At 36.3% G+C, this 17,114-nt stretch overlaps 2 protein-coding genes across 2 annotated transcripts; both read right to left on the reverse strand.

Annotated features, from left to right (window-relative positions):
• Positions 1 to 454: 454 nt before the first annotated feature.
• LOC126708901 (uncharacterized) lies at positions 455 to 4,046 on the reverse strand. The gene is made up of 5 exons (XM_050408901.1): positions 3,367 to 4,046; positions 2,563 to 2,661; positions 2,317 to 2,361; positions 1,895 to 2,032; positions 455 to 1,074 (listed from the first exon to the last, which is right to left on the reverse strand). Exons 1-5 carry the CDS (start codon positions 3,754 to 3,756, stop codon positions 724 to 726), a joined length of 1,023 nt encoding a protein of 340 aa, XP_050264858.1. The 5' UTR covers positions 3,757 to 4,046; the 3' UTR covers positions 455 to 723.
• Positions 4,047 to 15,344: 11,298 nt separating this feature from the next.
• Positions 15,345 to 16,378, reverse strand: LOC126709994 (uncharacterized). The gene is made up of 2 exons (XM_050410377.1): positions 15,879 to 16,378; positions 15,345 to 15,592 (listed from the first exon to the last, which is right to left on the reverse strand). The coding sequence occupies exons 1-2, from the start codon at positions 16,258 to 16,260 to the stop codon at positions 15,576 to 15,578; spliced, it is 399 nt and encodes a 132-aa protein (XP_050266334.1). The 5' UTR covers positions 16,261 to 16,378; the 3' UTR covers positions 15,345 to 15,575.
• Positions 16,379 to 17,114: the final 736 nt, after the last annotated feature.

Below are 17,114 nucleotides of genomic sequence, written 5' to 3' on the forward strand. Positions count from 1 at the left end.
AAAATTGGCCACGCTGGCTCTGATACCATGTGAACTTTGAGAGTAGTTTCAGAGAGATGAATAAAATGCACACCAATCAATTTTACTCAAAATGGTATCTTATGGTTTACAATCATGAAGCACTGTGTATATGCACATAGAACAGAGCCTATAACTGTCACAACAAACTAACTAAACCCAACGGCTGTCTAACAGAATTACACATGTTTAGCATGTGATTGATTAAATATAGAGAAACAGCATCGTATCAGTTTTACAGTGAATTGGATGAAAGCAAAACGATGTCGTGTCTTACAGTCTCAGGCTTTATGTAATGGCACCATTCACTGACTTAACACAAGCTGGTCAGCTTGTAATCTCAACACATTCTGTACCATCACACATACGTTTATCCTTTGACAAATTTATGATCAACTACCTGCTATACTGCGTAATGGAGTTACACGCAAGATGCTAGTCAGTGCAAGTACTAGTACTTCATTTGTATTTCTTTTTATGAATGTATGGAGTTTGTTACATAGACCAAAGAACAGAACTCTCATATGACTAAGCGCCCACCAGCGAGATCAATACAAAGAGCTCCAGAAATTGGTATTATTACAACCACAAACTTACAAAGATATGCAAATAGAATTTGTAACATCTGAAAGCAGCCGTGAAAAAAAAAATGCAACAAAAATTGTCATTTACACGCAAACATCTACATATGAATTTAACCTGAGTTTACATGCCGTTGAGATCTCCATTGCTCTTCTTGATTCTTTGAATCGAAAAGGGAACAGGTTTCTTCAAGACGGTCACGTTGATATTGTTCCAAACATCTGGTGTAGTGGGGAGCTGAGCAATTTTCTCGGCAATTTCCATGTCTTCTGGAAGGACTGAACCAAACACTGTGTATGCATTTTTCCACTCTTGGTGGTTTGCAAGGCTTATGAAAAACTCCGGGCCAGAACCAATCCAAGCAACTGAACCCCTTCTTATAATTGGGCATACTTCAGTTGGGATCTTATTGAATGTAATTCCTTGGGGTTCCAGTTTTCCTTGAATCAATGCAAAAGGAGGGCCTAAAGGCGCCTGGTAAAGTCACAAAACAAGGCTGAGTTATAACTATTAAATACTCAAATTATTATAAAAACAGTGTTACTGCAGTCAATACACACAGTAAATCAGAAGAAGCCAAGGAGTGTTTAACAAAAGCTGGTGTTGAGAGAGAGAGAGAGAACATGTATGTGTACATATGGTCTGCACAACACTTCATCCCTTTGGTATGTCCAGAAGCTAACGTGGATCAAAAGTTTCAAAAGGTAAGGAACCTCCACATTTGTCAAAACAAATGAAAAGGACAATAATTGCATCATCAATGTAAACATTAATAGTCAAAAACAGCTAATTTCTGGTGGCTATTTAGTTACTCTATTGGCATTCAAGTTTAAACTTTAAAGCAAGATATTCCCACATGCATGTGTCTCTGTATGGGTGAATTTTTAGAGAGAATTAATTTCAAGTACTATCCTCACTAACCATTGGATGCTCTGAATTTATATGTAGCTATGTTGATGGATTATGCCCTTCTCTCTCTCTCTCTCTCTTGTGATAAATGTGATTGGTGAAGCCCCTTAATTTTGAATTTTATATATAGTAGAATCACACTATGTTGGGGGAGGGGAAAAAAACTTTGAGGCCAAATGACAAATCAAAGTTTTAAAGCTCATGAGAAGCAACTATAGACTCTAGATGAAAGCCAAAATACAAATACCAGCATGACCAAGTTAACATAGGCGAAACTATAGAGCAAAAGTACACAATCAAACCAGAAAGTGGTACACATGCATTTCCCCCAATTTCCTATCACACTGCGGATGAATAAGTAAAAAGAAAATTAATGAAGCCTCACATTTTTTATGTGGTTTCCTTCTGAATCCCAAGAGAGACCCCGGCTCTCTGCCCGATAAAATTGGCAACCTGCACAATGGCGCAACGTCAACAGCTCAAGAATGTAGGTCACAGAATGCGGGGCACAGTCAGGGAAAAGCTGCACAAAATGCAGTATTGTCATTATGTACTGGAAATATTAGAATGTTATATAAAACCAGAAAACCAAATCAAAACATTTGTAGACCATGAACAAAAGTTTGATATTTACTACAGGAAAGGAGGATATCAACTAATGCAAGCTTGTACGCTAGTGCACCGAAACTTATCATCTATAGAAAAGATTCTAGCTTCATTGCCAGTTAACTATACCAGTGCTACAGGTCATTATTACCATATAAAAAGCATATGGAACTTAAAGCTGCAGAGAGCATGAACGCTTACTTTTATATGAAGAGTGCCATATTCTGTTTCGAAGCCCACAATGCCCTACAAGAAAAGACAATAATATAAAACTAAGAGATAAGTTAACCATACCATTAAATGCTGATAATTCAAAATTGAAAACAGAGAGAGATGCCGGAATGATATCATCAATAGCAAATGTACAAAAACATCACAAAAATGATGAGAACCTTCCGATTTCACAGTATGAAAATTATTCACATCAGCAAAAAAGTTTTTGTATACCTCTCCTTTTCCAAAGATGAGCCCAGAAGTCCAACTAACTTTCTGCCCCAAATCTTGCCGTTGTGGGGCCAAGGTGTCCTTTTGTTTCTTCAGCCAACACTGAAGCAATTTGAAGTGAATGAAATGAAGTTATAACTCATTTAGTTGAGAAATGTAGAATATTGTTTAATTAGAACTTTATGGGCAACCATGGGATGAGAAAATATAAATATCTGGTTAAAATTCACAAAAATCAAACATATTCTGAAATTGTGTCATATCTGTCCACTAACAATCATCAAAAGAAAAGAAAAAGAAAATAAAATTCCGGAAGTGCTTTAAAAGGTGAACAATCCAACTAATCTAAGGAATCCCAACAGAATAAGTTACATATAGATGAACTCTTATTATTTCAATAGATCTCTTTGCCAATGAACCATATTATGGAACTCATTAGGCAATTGCATATTGATCATTGAACAACTATCACCAAAGACCACACTTTCCAAATCAAATTTAACGTGTGAACCTATAAAAGCTCAGTAAATACGGAATACGGCTTTACCGGATGGCAACCTTAGTCGTTTCTATTAAGAATGAAAATCTATTACTATTAGAGTTTCCACATTTAAATATACTGCAAGTTACTGAAACCACTTCAGAGTTCACGCATATTCCTCATTTTCGAATAAATTGTTTCAGCGTTCCAAAGATTCACAAACAAACAAGCAATTCACCAGAATAACCAAATGACATACCAAACATATTAAGCCAAAATTACACATCAAAAAATTAATAGAGATCCAAGAACCAAATTACACTCACCTCTCCGAATTTCGATCCGCAAGCCTCCCGATTTCCACAAAAAACCCAGGAATCACACAAACACGGCCCATCATTGCCACTACACATAGCCTTACAAGCCTTGCAACACTCCTCAGAGGAATTGAACTTGAAGTCCGAACCCCACTTCACAGCATTACCCCAAAGCTCCATATTCTCAATCCCTCTACAACAAGCTCCATTCTCTTCCCCTGCAACAGCATCCTCTTCAAGCAATTCCAAAGGCTCAACATGAATAGAGTAGTACTCCCTACTTGGTGTGAGAAACACAGAGAGGAATAAGTAGACCATAGCACAGGAACTCAGAACCACCAAGAGGAGGATCAGAGAGGTGTTGCTGGAGGACTCTGAGTCATTTGGCTTGCGACCCATTTGAGATTTGGGGGAGAAGAGTAAAACCCAGAAAGGGATTTGGAGTCTTTGGATTGTGGGGAGAGAATCGGGCGTTGAGATCTGGATGGAGTTGACTGTGGAAAACAGAGCAGGTTGGGTTTTGCGTATAGAACAGTGACTTCTTTTAATACTTCGTAATTAAGGACGAAGAATCTTGGAAAGAAGAGTGAATGAATCAATGAATGATCATGGAGAGTGGAGCAGCTGAGTGGGTCAACGATTTTCACAGACGTTTGTGTTTCCTTCTTTAGTAGCCTTTGACTGGACAGTGAAAATGATAATGTTCTAATTCTAAAGCTTTACCAATAAAAATTTCGGGGGAAATTACTTTTCAAACAAATTAAATCCTAAAATTTTAAAAATAATTTTCTTAAATCTCATTTTTTTTAAGAAGAAAATCTCATCCATTTAAATGGGTGTCGTATTTAGGATTTACTAGTAATTTACTATTAGTATGGATTGAGGTTGAGGGTTTGATTTTACTTACCTTTTCAAATTTCAAACTTTAATTTATTAATTATAGGATTTAATATCTTACACTTATATACTTACATCCTAAATGATAAGCTTAAAAATATAATGTTTCTAAATTTTGATAAAAATATGAGAAATATTTCGATGGTCAGAAAATTCCTAAAAAATGGAAATGCAAATAAGGTGGTATAAACTATAATTTGTTTGGGAGTTCATAAAAGAAATTACTTTGTATACTACTATACTCTTCTCACATAAAAGTAAGTTTCATGTACTTTAAGAAAAATCTCATGTTACGTGAGAAAATGACTTAATACACATAATGCATTGAATGATTTTATGGTATGAAAAAAGCAAAATTTAAACTACAATCGATCCAAAAACTCTACATAAAAAAAGACACCACTTCTGAAAGAATGAAATTAAAGGACATGTTGCTTCTATCTAGCTTATATCCTTATATAAAGAAAAGTTTTCATCATATTAAGAATTAATAAGCAAGCATGAATGAAGTTATTAATAATAAAAAATATTTGCAAAAATGAAACATGCACTAAGTTTAATATCATCAAGAGTCTTGTATCTTAGTGATATTATCTCCTTTATAAGGAGAATAAAAATTCAAATCATCACTTTGTCAACGTTCTAAGTTCTAAATAAGGACTTATAATAATTAAAAAAGGATATTCAAACTATTATTAAACCGTTTGAAACTATTAAGTTATAGAATTTGAATTACCCTAGATTTATGATAGGAGTAACTTTATGCTTGAAATTCAAAAAGATACTAGCTGCACCCAATTTTGCCTTAAAAAAATGATTAAAAAAAATTAAAAGGGGACAAAATAATATATGAAATGTTTCTCTCAACTCTCAACTCTCAATTTCTCCAAAATGCCAATCAATAATAAAATTTAAAACAAAATCTATTGAATTTAATATATATATATATATATATATATATATTCTCTTTGCTCTTTCCAACACTTTCTCTACAAAATCAAACATAAGAATGTAATTATTAATTTCATCTTTTTCCTCTCCATTATCCCCCCCCCCCCCCCAAATAAAAAAGAAAATTATGTGGTGTTAGTGTTATAAAATTAAAAGATGAATATTAATTGAAGTACATTATCATTATTATTATATTTAAAAATATAACAAATTTCTTTTTCTTAAAAATAGAAAACAAATGTGATAATAAAGTTATTGTATGGGAGGGAGTAAAAAGTGTAAGGACCGTTTTTGGATCCCCGGCCCAAGATATAAATAGATCTAAGCCCAATACAATAAATTTGTAGAAAATGGGTTGGAAAACTAAGTTATAACGAATGGGATAACGGTTAGAATGGATTTAAAAGACAATTAAACAAAAGTATACTGGATTAATTAAAGTAGATTCGTCCTTGACACAATCTGAGGAGGTCAATTCTTGTATATACCAATTGAAAATGTTTACAGATACAGTTTGATTGCTACAGACCTTTCCTCTCTCAATTTTCCGATCCCCTCCTCTCATTTATACCACCTCTTTCTTCTCATCTTTACCCTACACATGGACAATAGATTGTTAATGTTGATCCTTATCCCATAAGCACCCTTCTAAAGTCTTTAGGGATAGCTGTAAGGCTGAAAAACACTGTTCAGAGATCACTTTCTCATTATTGCGGCCAAAGAGTTAGCTACAGAGCATTCAATGTGGTGGTAGCAGCTTTTTATTAGATATTTCTGAGCTTCCATCCCTCCTGTACGTTCATAATGCACATCCCTATCAGTGAAATTTCCTGAAAGGTCACTTTGAATGATAGGATATACATTTGATTTGCGCTTTGTTTATCCGAGTAGATAATCCTCCTCAGACCACCTTCCCCAAATTTTCCATTTACAACCTACTAAAAGGACTCTAAGCTTAACACCCAAACTATTGTTTATTAGTCCTCGGACCAACCAATGTTCTCAACCAAGGCCCAAGGCCCAATATAAATTTTGAGCTCTTCTTGTTGATGAATGTTGGGTGCAAATCTTTGGTATTGGTCGCACTTCTTCACATACTCTTGCACTTTCCTCTGCATATTTGGCCACCAATAGCCTTGACTGAGGATAATATGAGACAAAGATCTGCCTCCTGTGTGGCTTCCACAAATCCCTTCATGTAATTCTTTTAGGAGTAGCTCAACTACCTCAGGGTGTATGCATAGCAGATATGACCTAGAAAAAGATCTCTTATACAGCTTTTGGTCCTCGAACAGCCAAAACCGAGGAGCCTTCCTCCGTACTTTGTCGGCTTCAGACTTACTCTTAGGCAAGACATCTTCCTTAAGGAAGAGCACAATAGAGTCCACCTAGCTAGGACCTACCCTTATTTGATGAATATGAACCCCATTTCCTCCTTCCTTAGCAGGTTTACACAGATCTTCCACAAGGATTCCCCATGGTAAACTTTGTGCCGAGAAGGTTGCCAGCGTGGCAAGAGAATCAGTATGTGTATTTCTACTTTTAGGGATTTGTGGCAAATTAAAAAACTCAAATCCAAGCTGTAAGTGTCTAACCTGGTTCAAATATTCTTGCATTTTGAGATCTTTATCTTCCAACTCTCCTTGAACTTGGCCCACAACCAGCCTTGAATCAGAGAACATTTCCATTGTTTTTCCACCCATTTTCTGAACCATGGTCATCCCTACCAGTATAATTTCATACTCAACTTTATTATTTGTGGCCGAGAAGCCCAATCTCAAGGATTTCTCAATTGTTATCCTCTCAGGAGATATTAGAACTAGCCCCATTCTAGATCCTTTATGGTTCGCTGCACCATTAATGTATACCTTCCAAGACAAAGGTTCTTGTAAGGAGATTGAACCAACCCATTTTTCATCCATGTTCTGCTTTTCCACTCTCTGTTCTAATGGGGTTTCAGCAAACTCAGCTACCAGATCGGCGAGGACTTGACCCTTGACAGAAGTGTGAGGCATGTACTTGATATCAAAGGCCCCTAGGATCACACCTCACTTGGCAATCCTCCCAGTGTAATTAGTACTTCGAAGTAGAGATCTAAGTGGGAGCTGGGTCAGGACAACAACTGTGTGTGATTGGAAATAGTGGGGGAGCTTACGTGTGACATGCACTATTGCTAAAATGGCTTTCTCTAGTGGTAGGTAACGGACCTCGACCTTATATAGCGATTTGCTCACATAATAAACTGGCTTCTGCGTATCACTATCAACTCGTACCAACACCAAGCTTATCGCATGAGAAGCCACTACAATGTAGGCAAACAAAACCTCATCTACCTTGGGCCTGGACATAATGGGTGGCTGAGATAGATACTCCTTTAGCTGCTGAAAGGCTAAAACACACTCTTTGGTCCATTCAAATCCCTTCCTTGGTTCATTCAAATCCCTTCCATTTGTTCAAAAACTGGAAAAAATGTCCACACCTATCTGCTGACCGAGAGATGAATCGGTTTAGAGCAGCAGTCATCCTTGTTAGCTTCTGGACCTCTTTGGGATTCCGAGGTGGTTGTAAATTATTAACTGTTTTAATCTGGTCAGGGTTGACTTTGATTCCATGGTGTGTAACCATGTACCCCAAGAATTACCTAACCCTACCCTAAATGAACACTTAAAAGCATTGACCACCATGTCATCTATATAAATCTCAATGCTCTTCTACAGTTATGGCTCAAACATCCTGGTCATCATCCTCTGGTAGGTAGCCCTTGCATTTTTTAAGCCAAAGGGCATCACCTTGTAATGGTAATTCCCAATAGAAGTGACAAAAGTTGTTCTCTCCTGATCGTCCAAAGCCAAAAATATCTGGTGATATCCTTGAAAAGTATCCAAAAAGCTTATCCGAGGATGACCTACAGTGGCATCCACTAGCTGGTCTATCCGAGACATGAGGAAAAGGTCTTTTGGGCATGCCTTGTTCAGATCTGTGAAGTCCACACATACCTGCCACTTTCTATTTTTCTTCTTCACAACCACAATGTTGGCCAGCCATTTAGGGTAGAATACTTCTTTGATAGCCCCAGCCCGCTTAAGCTTGTTCACCTCTTCCTTAACAGCATCAAAATGCTCTTTAGATGAGCGCCGAGGTGGTTGCTTTCTAGGGAGGACAGTTGGGTTGACATTCAAATGATGGCAAATGAAGTCAAGATCTACCCCAGGAGCCTTGTAGGTATTCTAGGCGAATACATCGATATTCCTCCTAAGAAACGCTAATAGCTCTTCCTTCTCCCGAGGAGGCAACTAAGCTCCGACCTGGAAAAACTTCTCCGGATCGCCGTCAACCTTCCAATCAAAACTCACCAAAGGTGAATCATAGGCTGTCAGGTTCTCAGGCTTTAAGTTCAGCCCTTGGTATAAGTCAGGGTATATAATCTTTGCAATACTGCCCTGGTCTACCATCACCCTCTTTATGTCATACCCTCCTATTCTGAGGGTGACCACTAAAGCATCATCATGTGGCTGAATGGTTCCCATCTTATCCTCGTCCAAAAAACTCAGCGTCGGTCGGATCTCCACTCTAGCTCTCTTTAGCTCAAAATTGGAGCTTTCGGTTGATAGCCGAGCTACAAACATTACCCTGTAAGGATGGGAACCAGTTCTCCCAGGCACAGCAAAGATGACATTAATGGTGCCTAACGGGGGCCTTGAAGAAGCGTTCCCTTGATCCTTTGACCTTGATTAGTCTCCTTGCTCGCCGGGCTGATACAAAAATTGTTGTAACCTTCCTTCCCTAACTAGTTGCTCCAGATGGTTCCACAGAGTTCTGCAGTCCTTAGTGGTATGCCCCCGCTCTTGATGGTATTGGCAATGAAGGCTCTGATTACGCCTCAAAGGGTCTCCTCCCATTTTGTTTGGCCATTTGAAGTATGACTCGTTCTTGATCTTTTCCAAGACTTGATGCATTGGTTCTCGGAACACGGTGTTAACTGCCTGAGGAGTTGTAGATCCAGATTGTCTAGTAAAATCCCTTCGGGGTCTGTTATTGTTGTAGCAGTCCGATCTGAAATCTCTCTTCTCCTGAGGGATAACCTTACCCTTTCCCTTGCCTTGCTGCTAGTCCTCCTCGACCCTTTTATACTTATCAATCCGATCCATGAGCTGGCGTATACTGGTAACAGGTTTTCCAATCAAAGACTCCCTCAATCCATGCTTAGTAGGTAGACCAACCTTGAAAGTTCTGATGGCTACGTCATCAAAATCACCATCTATTTCATTGTACATCTCCCAGTATCTGTCCGAATACATTTTTAGGGTTTCACCCTCTCACAAGGACATGGACAATAGAGAATCTAAGGGCCGAGGAACCCTACTGCACGAAATAAAAGCAGACCCGAAAGCTTGGGTAAGTTCCTTAAAAGAATCAACAAAACCTGCTCCCAAGCCATTGAACCACCTCATCGCCACAGACTCTCAGTTACATGGGAACACCTAGCACATCTGAGCCTCATTCCTCGAGTGGACAATCATTCTCTGGTTGAAATGGCTCACATGCTCCACAGGGTCTGTTCTACCATTGTAGATGGTGAATGTTGGTTGGTTGAACCACCAAGGAAGTTTCCCTCCTTCGATTCTGTGTGTGAAAGGTGATTTGGAAATTTGGTTGAGTGCTCTACTCATCGCATCATTTCCTATGCCTCTGGAAGACTTATTCCTGTCTCTGCACTCATGATGGTATTCCTCTTCATACGAAAAAGACTCACAAGGAGGAGTCTTTGATATACGTCTATAACTACCGTCCTCCTTATCGTTAAAAGAGAAGTCAGAATGGGAGGGAGTTCATCTTCGCCGTTCGTGGTGCAACTTCCTCTTTAAATGATCAATCTCTAATTGCATGTCCTTGGTATTTTTTGCGTGAGAGACATGACCCCCTATTTGAGACTGACTTTCACCAGTATGGACGGTATGTACACTTCCTTCTCAGTCCCTTCTGCACTTAAGATTGAGGAAATCATCTTGACGTTGGGACCCCCTGGATTCTCCCTGGTGTGGACCTGATCCCACCATGATTAACTGTTACACTTACTATTCCACAAGTTCTTCCCACAGACGGTGCCAATTGTAAGGACCGTTTTTGGATCCCCGACCCAAGATATAAATGGATCCAGACCCAATAAGCCCAATACAATGAATTTGTAGAGAGTGGGTTGGAAAACTAGGTTATAATGAATGGGATAATGGTTAGAATGGATTTAAAAAAACAATTAAATAGAAGTATACTGGATTAATTAAAGTAGATTCGTCCTTGACACAATCTGAGGAGGTCAGTTCTTGTATATACCAATTGAAAATGTTTACAAATATAGTTTGATTGCTACAGACCTTTCCTCTCTCAATTTTTCAATCCCCTCCTCTCATTTATCCTACCTTTTTCTTCTCATCTTTACCCTACACGTGGACAGTAAATTGTTAATGTTGATCCTTGTCCTATCAGCAGCCTTGTGAAATTTTTGGAGATAGCTATAAGGCTGAAAAACATTGTTCAGAGATCACTTCCTCATTAATGCGGCCAGAGAGTTAGCTACAGAGCATTTAATGCGATGGTAGCAGCTTTCTATTAGATATCTCTAAGCTTCCATCCCTCATGTACGTTCATAATGCACGTCCCTATCAATAGAATTTCCTGAAAGGTTACTTTGAACGATAGGATATACATTTGATTTGCGCTTTGTTTATCCGAGGAGATAATCCTTCTCAGACCACCTTCCCCAACTTTTCCATTTGCAACCTACTAAAAGGACTCTGAGCTTAACACCCAAACTACTGTTTATTAGTCCTCGGACCAACCAATGTTCTCGGCCAAGGCCCAAGGCCCAATATATAATTTTGAGCTCTTATCCCTACAAAAAGTATAGGATGTCTATCATAGAGTTGAAGCCCAACTCATGACGTAGGTCATATGGATTTCTTTCTTAATCAATTACTTCTTCATAATTTTTTTTTTAAAAGAAAGACATTGTGTCATATTATTAAGGGAAACTGTTCAAATCAACCTATAGTACAGATGAAATGTCTGGTGAAACATCCTCCATCCAGACTACTAAATAAGAAAAAAGGATAGCTTTTCATAATATATCAAATTGTTTGGGGGCTTTTTAATATTCACTAAAAAGTACTAATTATTAGGTAATTTCAAATTACAATTAATGTGATACTTATTATTTGGGGGGCAAAATACTGAATCAACAACAATTATAGGGTGTGTACCTTTTCTTTTTTTCTTTTTTTGACTCAAGGCAATAGATAGTGTGTACCATAAAGATGAAGCCTTGCGTATTATTTAGGTTTGGATGGATTGCTTCTTTAATTAATTACTTTATGATAAATCAAATGGTTTGACCGCAGTTTATAATTACTCTTCACTAAAGTCTTTCCCACACCCCCTAATGGCGGCAATGCCCTCACATGTAAGACATAGGGGGCCTATTTTTGAAGAGTGCATCCCTTATCTCCGCTCTATACTCTATAGAGTAGGCCAATAAAGATGGTTTTCTACTTTTCTTTTCTCTACTACTATTGCTATATTTAGTATTTTTCTAACTCAAAAAATTATTTAAGTTATCACCAAATTCACAGAATACTTTCTAAATAATTCTCTCTCTCTCAGAGCCACATGGTGTTATTCTATTAGTCCATTCATGTCATCTCATTATATTTTATAAAGAAAAAAGAATAGATTTTGGGACAGGTTCACATAAATCCTTAAAAGCCCATATTTCATCCAATTACATGGATTGATTTTTTTTTTCAAAAATTCCTCATACTTTTCGAGTTGAGATCATGATCCATGACTCACAATTTCTTCACTTGGTGAAATGGACTAATGACCCATAGTTTTTAACATCACTTTATGGGCTCATTGTTAGTAATAGTATTATTATCGACGTCATGCAATGAGCTCAAGGAACTATGAGAATAATGTCCTAAAGTGGTAGGACGAGATCAAGTCCTCAAGATGATTACTCAACAAACAATGTCACACCACCTGTTAGTCTAGTTCACTGGGCTTGATTCTAACGTATTGTACTTGTAATACATTTATATTACTTGTACTTCACATATATTATGTTTATATAAGGTTCTTTATTGTAGACTGTTATACACATCATATACAGTTTATTTTTTCAATCTCTGTCTTTATATTATTAACATGGTATTAGAGTAACTGAGAGAATAAACTATATATTCTTCTGTATATGATGTGTATAACACTGTATAATAAAGAGTCTTATATAAGCACAATATGTATGAAGTACAAATAATATGAGTGTAGTATGGTCAATTGGGCTCAAGCCCAATGGGCTAAACTAACATATATACTAACAACTCCTAGTAAAGTTGCCACTTAATTATACTAAAGGATGAAGATTAAGAAAACACCATGAAATAAATAATTATTGAATAAAATGAAAATTTTATCATTATTCAAGAAATAAATTGAAATTTCCCCCTCCTTTTTTTTTAAATCATAATTTGCATAACCTACTGTGATTAGTTTATCCCAGTGTTTACTCAGTATGGATTTTAATTAAATGGTCTTAATTTATATTTTGCTAGCTGTATCTGGTGACTATCAGTAGGGAAACTGACCCAATTCTTATTTGTTCCTCGAGTTAAACTATCATTTTAAAAAGGTAATGCTAATACATATCATATACAGTTTGGTGGATGCAAGATGGTCTTTGTTCTTTCCAGCACTTTCTCTACGAAATCAAAATTCAAACATAAGAACGTAATTATTAATTTCATTTATTTTCTCTCCATTATCCCCCATCCCAAAAAAAAAGGAAAATTATATGGTGTAAGTATTATTAAATTATAGATGAAGATTAATTGAAGAACATTACCTTTATTATTATATCGAAAAATATAACAAATTTCTTTTTCTTAAAAACAGAAAACAAATGCGATAATAGAGTTATTGTGTGGAAGGGAGTAAAAAGTATAGAGTTGAAGCCCAACTCATGAGGTAGGTTGTATGGATTTATTTCTTAATCAATTACTTCTTTGTACTATATCACTTCATTATTAGGTGGCTTTTCAATCTTTACTAAAAGGTAATTATTAGGTACTTCTAAATTACAATTAATGTGATACTTATTATTTGGGGGCAGAATACCAAATCAACAACAATTATAGAGTTTGAAGCATGGAGTTGAAGCCTTGCGTATTATGTAGGGTTGGATGGATTTCTTCTTTAATTATTAATTAGTTTATGATAAATCACATGGTTTGGCCGCATTTTATAATCTCTTCAATAAAGTCTTTCCCACACCCCCCCAAATGCGGCAATGCCCTCTCACACACACGTAAGACATAGGGGGCCTAGTGTTGAAGAATGTATCCCTTATCTCCAATCTATAGAGTGGGCCAATAAGATGGTTTTCTCTACTATTGTTATATTTCGTCTTTTTCTAACTCAAAAAATTATTTAGGGTGTGTTTGGATAGAACTTATTTTGCTGAAACTGAAAACTGAAAATTGAAAACACTGTAGCAAAATAATTTTTAAATGTGTGAATAGTGCTGTGGGACCCATTTTTAATGAAAAAATTGATAAAAAATGAAATTTGTGGGTCCGTAAACAGTACACATGTGCACCGTTCACTACAGGAAGTCAGCATTTGCTGTTACTGTTCAATGAACAGTAACCGCAATACCACAAATTGCGTGAAAACCAAAAAAAAAAAAAAAAAAAAAAAAGAACAAAAACGCAGCAGGTAAACGTGGACGTGAATACAAACACACACTTAATCTCTCTCTCTCTCTCTCTCATGGTGTTATTCTATTAGTCAATTCATGTCATCTCATTATATTTTATAAAGAAAAAAGAATAGATTTTGGGATAACTACAAGGAATGAGCATTTTTTTCAAAAACTCCTCATGCTTTTCAAGTCAGGATCACGACTCACAATTTCTTCACTTGATGAAATGGACTAATGACCCATATATGGCTGTTAACATCACTTAATGGATTCATGGTTAGTAATAGTATTATTATCAACGTCATGCAATGAGCTCAAGGAACCGTGAGAACAATGTTCTAAAAATGGCAGGGCGCGATCAAGTCTTCAAGATGATTACTCAACAAACGATGTCATACCTCCCAGTGAAGTTGCCACTTAATTATATTAGAGGATGAAGATTAAGAAAACTTCATGAAATAACTAATTATTGAATGAAATGAAATTTGCATCATTATTCAAGAAATTAATTGAAAATTTCCCACTCTTTTTTCTTTGTATTCATAATTTGCATAATCGATTGTGATTGGTTTCAACCGGTGTTGACTCAATATGGATTTTAATTAAATGGTCTTAGTTTGGGGTCAGGCTCCTCCCCCGTTAGAACGCTCTCTCTCTTATTTCTGTAATCTTCTACCCTTCGCCTCCCTCTGCTCTCTGAAACATCATCACCGCCGGACCCATTCTCTCCTTGTTTTTTTACAAACTCGTCATCGTTTCAAACTTCATCACTTATGAACTTGAGCTTTTCAAAGGAATCAACAAAAAGAACCTTTTTTTTTACTATAAGAATGCAGGTATAAAGGTTTAATACCACTTTAAAAAACTGAAAACTTGTTAAAATCACAGCCAGAAAATTTTACAGAAATTCAACCCATTTGGCCATCTTTTACTGTCAAAATATGAAAATGGATGATGAAATCTTTAATCTTTTCACCATCTTGCATCCTAAGAAGCAAAAATACCCAAGCAGCAGTAAATTGGGTTCTAAAAAAGAAAAAAGATCATTCCCTGCCATAGTGTTCTTCTAGTTTGAAAAACAGAGTGTAAAGAAAGCTAGCCAAATCAATCTCCAGGCTTACAAGCATTTGAAAAATAAAAAGATTACAACAAAAAGGGATAAACTCTAGTTATCTGATGTTATTTGAGACTTTTTCTCTAACTTTATCTTCAATAGCTTCAACAAATGGTGATTTACTAGGATTCATATTCTTAACACTTCTACCCATCAGAAACCCACATAACAAATACAAAAACAGAAAAATTAGCTTCTCTGTCGTACCCGCAAATGATGATGCTAAGATATCCGAAGGAATGAAAAAAATTTAACTAAGCCTGCAATATATTTTTTAGTATAATAAATAAGTTTAATTCATAGAAATTAAAGAACAGTACATTACATAATCATCAATCATGAGGCTGGGAAATAACCCAAGAAGTTCTTATTAATAATAATAATCCATTATTATCTGTTGATCCAAGGCTACCCATCCTCTCTCCAACCACGTTGACAATAACTAATCATATTTTTATAGTAACCAGAAAAGAGAGCCAACAAAGCATTAGCAACTTTGATTCATGGAGTAGTGATACCTGCAAAAAGGAGAAAAAAGAAAAAGATGTCATAAACACAAAGCATGTATTCAGTTAACTAAATGTTTAATTTAGGTAAAAAGACCAAAACTCTTCATATCAAACTATATGTAATTAATTAGCTTGATTAATTCATGAACTCTCTGTTGATTGAAAATAACTTAATTCTAAATAAGACTTGTCCAACTTTCCAATATTTTGTAACATATATAGAGAGATTGAAAGGAATGACTCATCCTATAAGAGTGAATAATTTCTCGAGATAAAGGAGAGACAGAGTACTTACTCCCACATTTGAAGTGGCGAGGAACCCTGCGACCACAACCTTCAATGAGGCGAATTGCACGATTGATATCAATAAGGGCAGCCAACTTTGGTGTAACGACAGTGCAAACACATTCAATATGGGTAACCCTTACACGCTCACAGCACTCTGGCGTTGGAAGCTTGCCATAAACAACTGGCTTGCAAGCATTAATCCCAAGCCTCCTCTCCTCTTTGCATTGTGCAGCGCTTGGTCCCGCAGCTTTGGCCAATTTTACACCCTCCTCCATGCTTAAAACAACCATGGTGATCACTAGCAAAAGCATGAAAACCCTTGAGCCTTTCATCATATTTCCCATTCCCTTTTTCTCTACAAGGTAGAATGAATTAATACGATTGAACATGACTGATATATATATAGGGGATGGGAGGGCTTAATTTGGCAGTGCAAGATGCTCTTTGTTCATTCTCTCCGTTAAAGTGGGTGGCTGTACATGTTGGACTTTCAATATTTTAGGTTTTATCATCATTTGAATCCATGTGCAGGAAGACTTTGATAGTAGTTCTAGATTCCAGACCATTGACTGTGGAGAATGAGCTTAGTGGACACTGGGCACAAACCTGTGAGCAAAATTATGTCGGAATACAGTGGTCATTCATCAATATTGCTATAACAAGGGAAAAATTGTTAGAAGTATGTGGTTAAATGATTAAATTTATCCTATCTCAATAACTTAAACTTCTGAGACATCGGTAATTTAACAAAAATTGGTAGACGTAATAATTTCTCCTTAATTAGGTTGCTTATGGCAGCACAGCCAATAATATTTTCCCAAAAATATTTTTGGTGTTTTTAAGTGTTTGCACAAATTGAGATAAAATCGTGATCAAATTGAAAATATTTTCAGTTGACAAATCACAGCTGTTGAGAAAGGTGAAAAATAATACCTTACCTCTGGGCTCAGGCATAAAACATTTTCACATACACACACAAAACACACCAGTCCCTTTGCAACCCTCGGCAAACCAATTAAGCAGCCCTCCCCTCTTATTAGTAGAACTGGCTCAATATTCGCCTAAGTCAATTAATATAAGTGAGGTATTTCTTATGTTTAAGTATCAATTAAATAATATTTGTTTTTAGGTTTCTATTATTTGATATTTTATCTTTTCATTTAAAAATCATTCTTCTTACTTTTGGTGATGATGCAAAATAACTAATTAATTTTTTGCAAACAATTTTTTTAATTGATAATAA

The sequence above is a fragment of the Quercus robur genome, chromosome 12, assembly GCF_932294415.1.
Source record: "Quercus robur chromosome 12, dhQueRobu3.1, whole genome shotgun sequence".
Classification (NCBI taxonomy): domain Eukaryota; kingdom Viridiplantae; phylum Streptophyta; class Magnoliopsida; order Fagales; family Fagaceae; genus Quercus; species Quercus robur.

Bases quoted from the DNA above. Each gene is read 5' to 3' on its own strand.
- LOC126709994 (XM_050410377.1), bottom strand. From the start codon at position 16,260: ATGTTCAATCGTATTAATTCATTCTACCTTGTAGAGAAAAAGGGAATG.
- LOC126708901 (XM_050408901.1), bottom strand. From the start codon at position 3,756: ATGGGTCGCAAGCCAAATGACTCAGAGTCCTCCAGCAACACCTCTCTG. The intron at 2,362-2,562 runs GTATACAAAAAC...CTTTTCTTGTAG, and splicing joins TCATCTTTGGAAAAGGAGAG to GGCATTGTGGGCTTCGAAAC. The intron at 2,033-2,316 runs GTAAGCGTTCAT...CATTTTGTGCAG, and splicing joins ATGGCACTCTTCATATAAAA to CTTTTCCCTGACTGTGCCCC.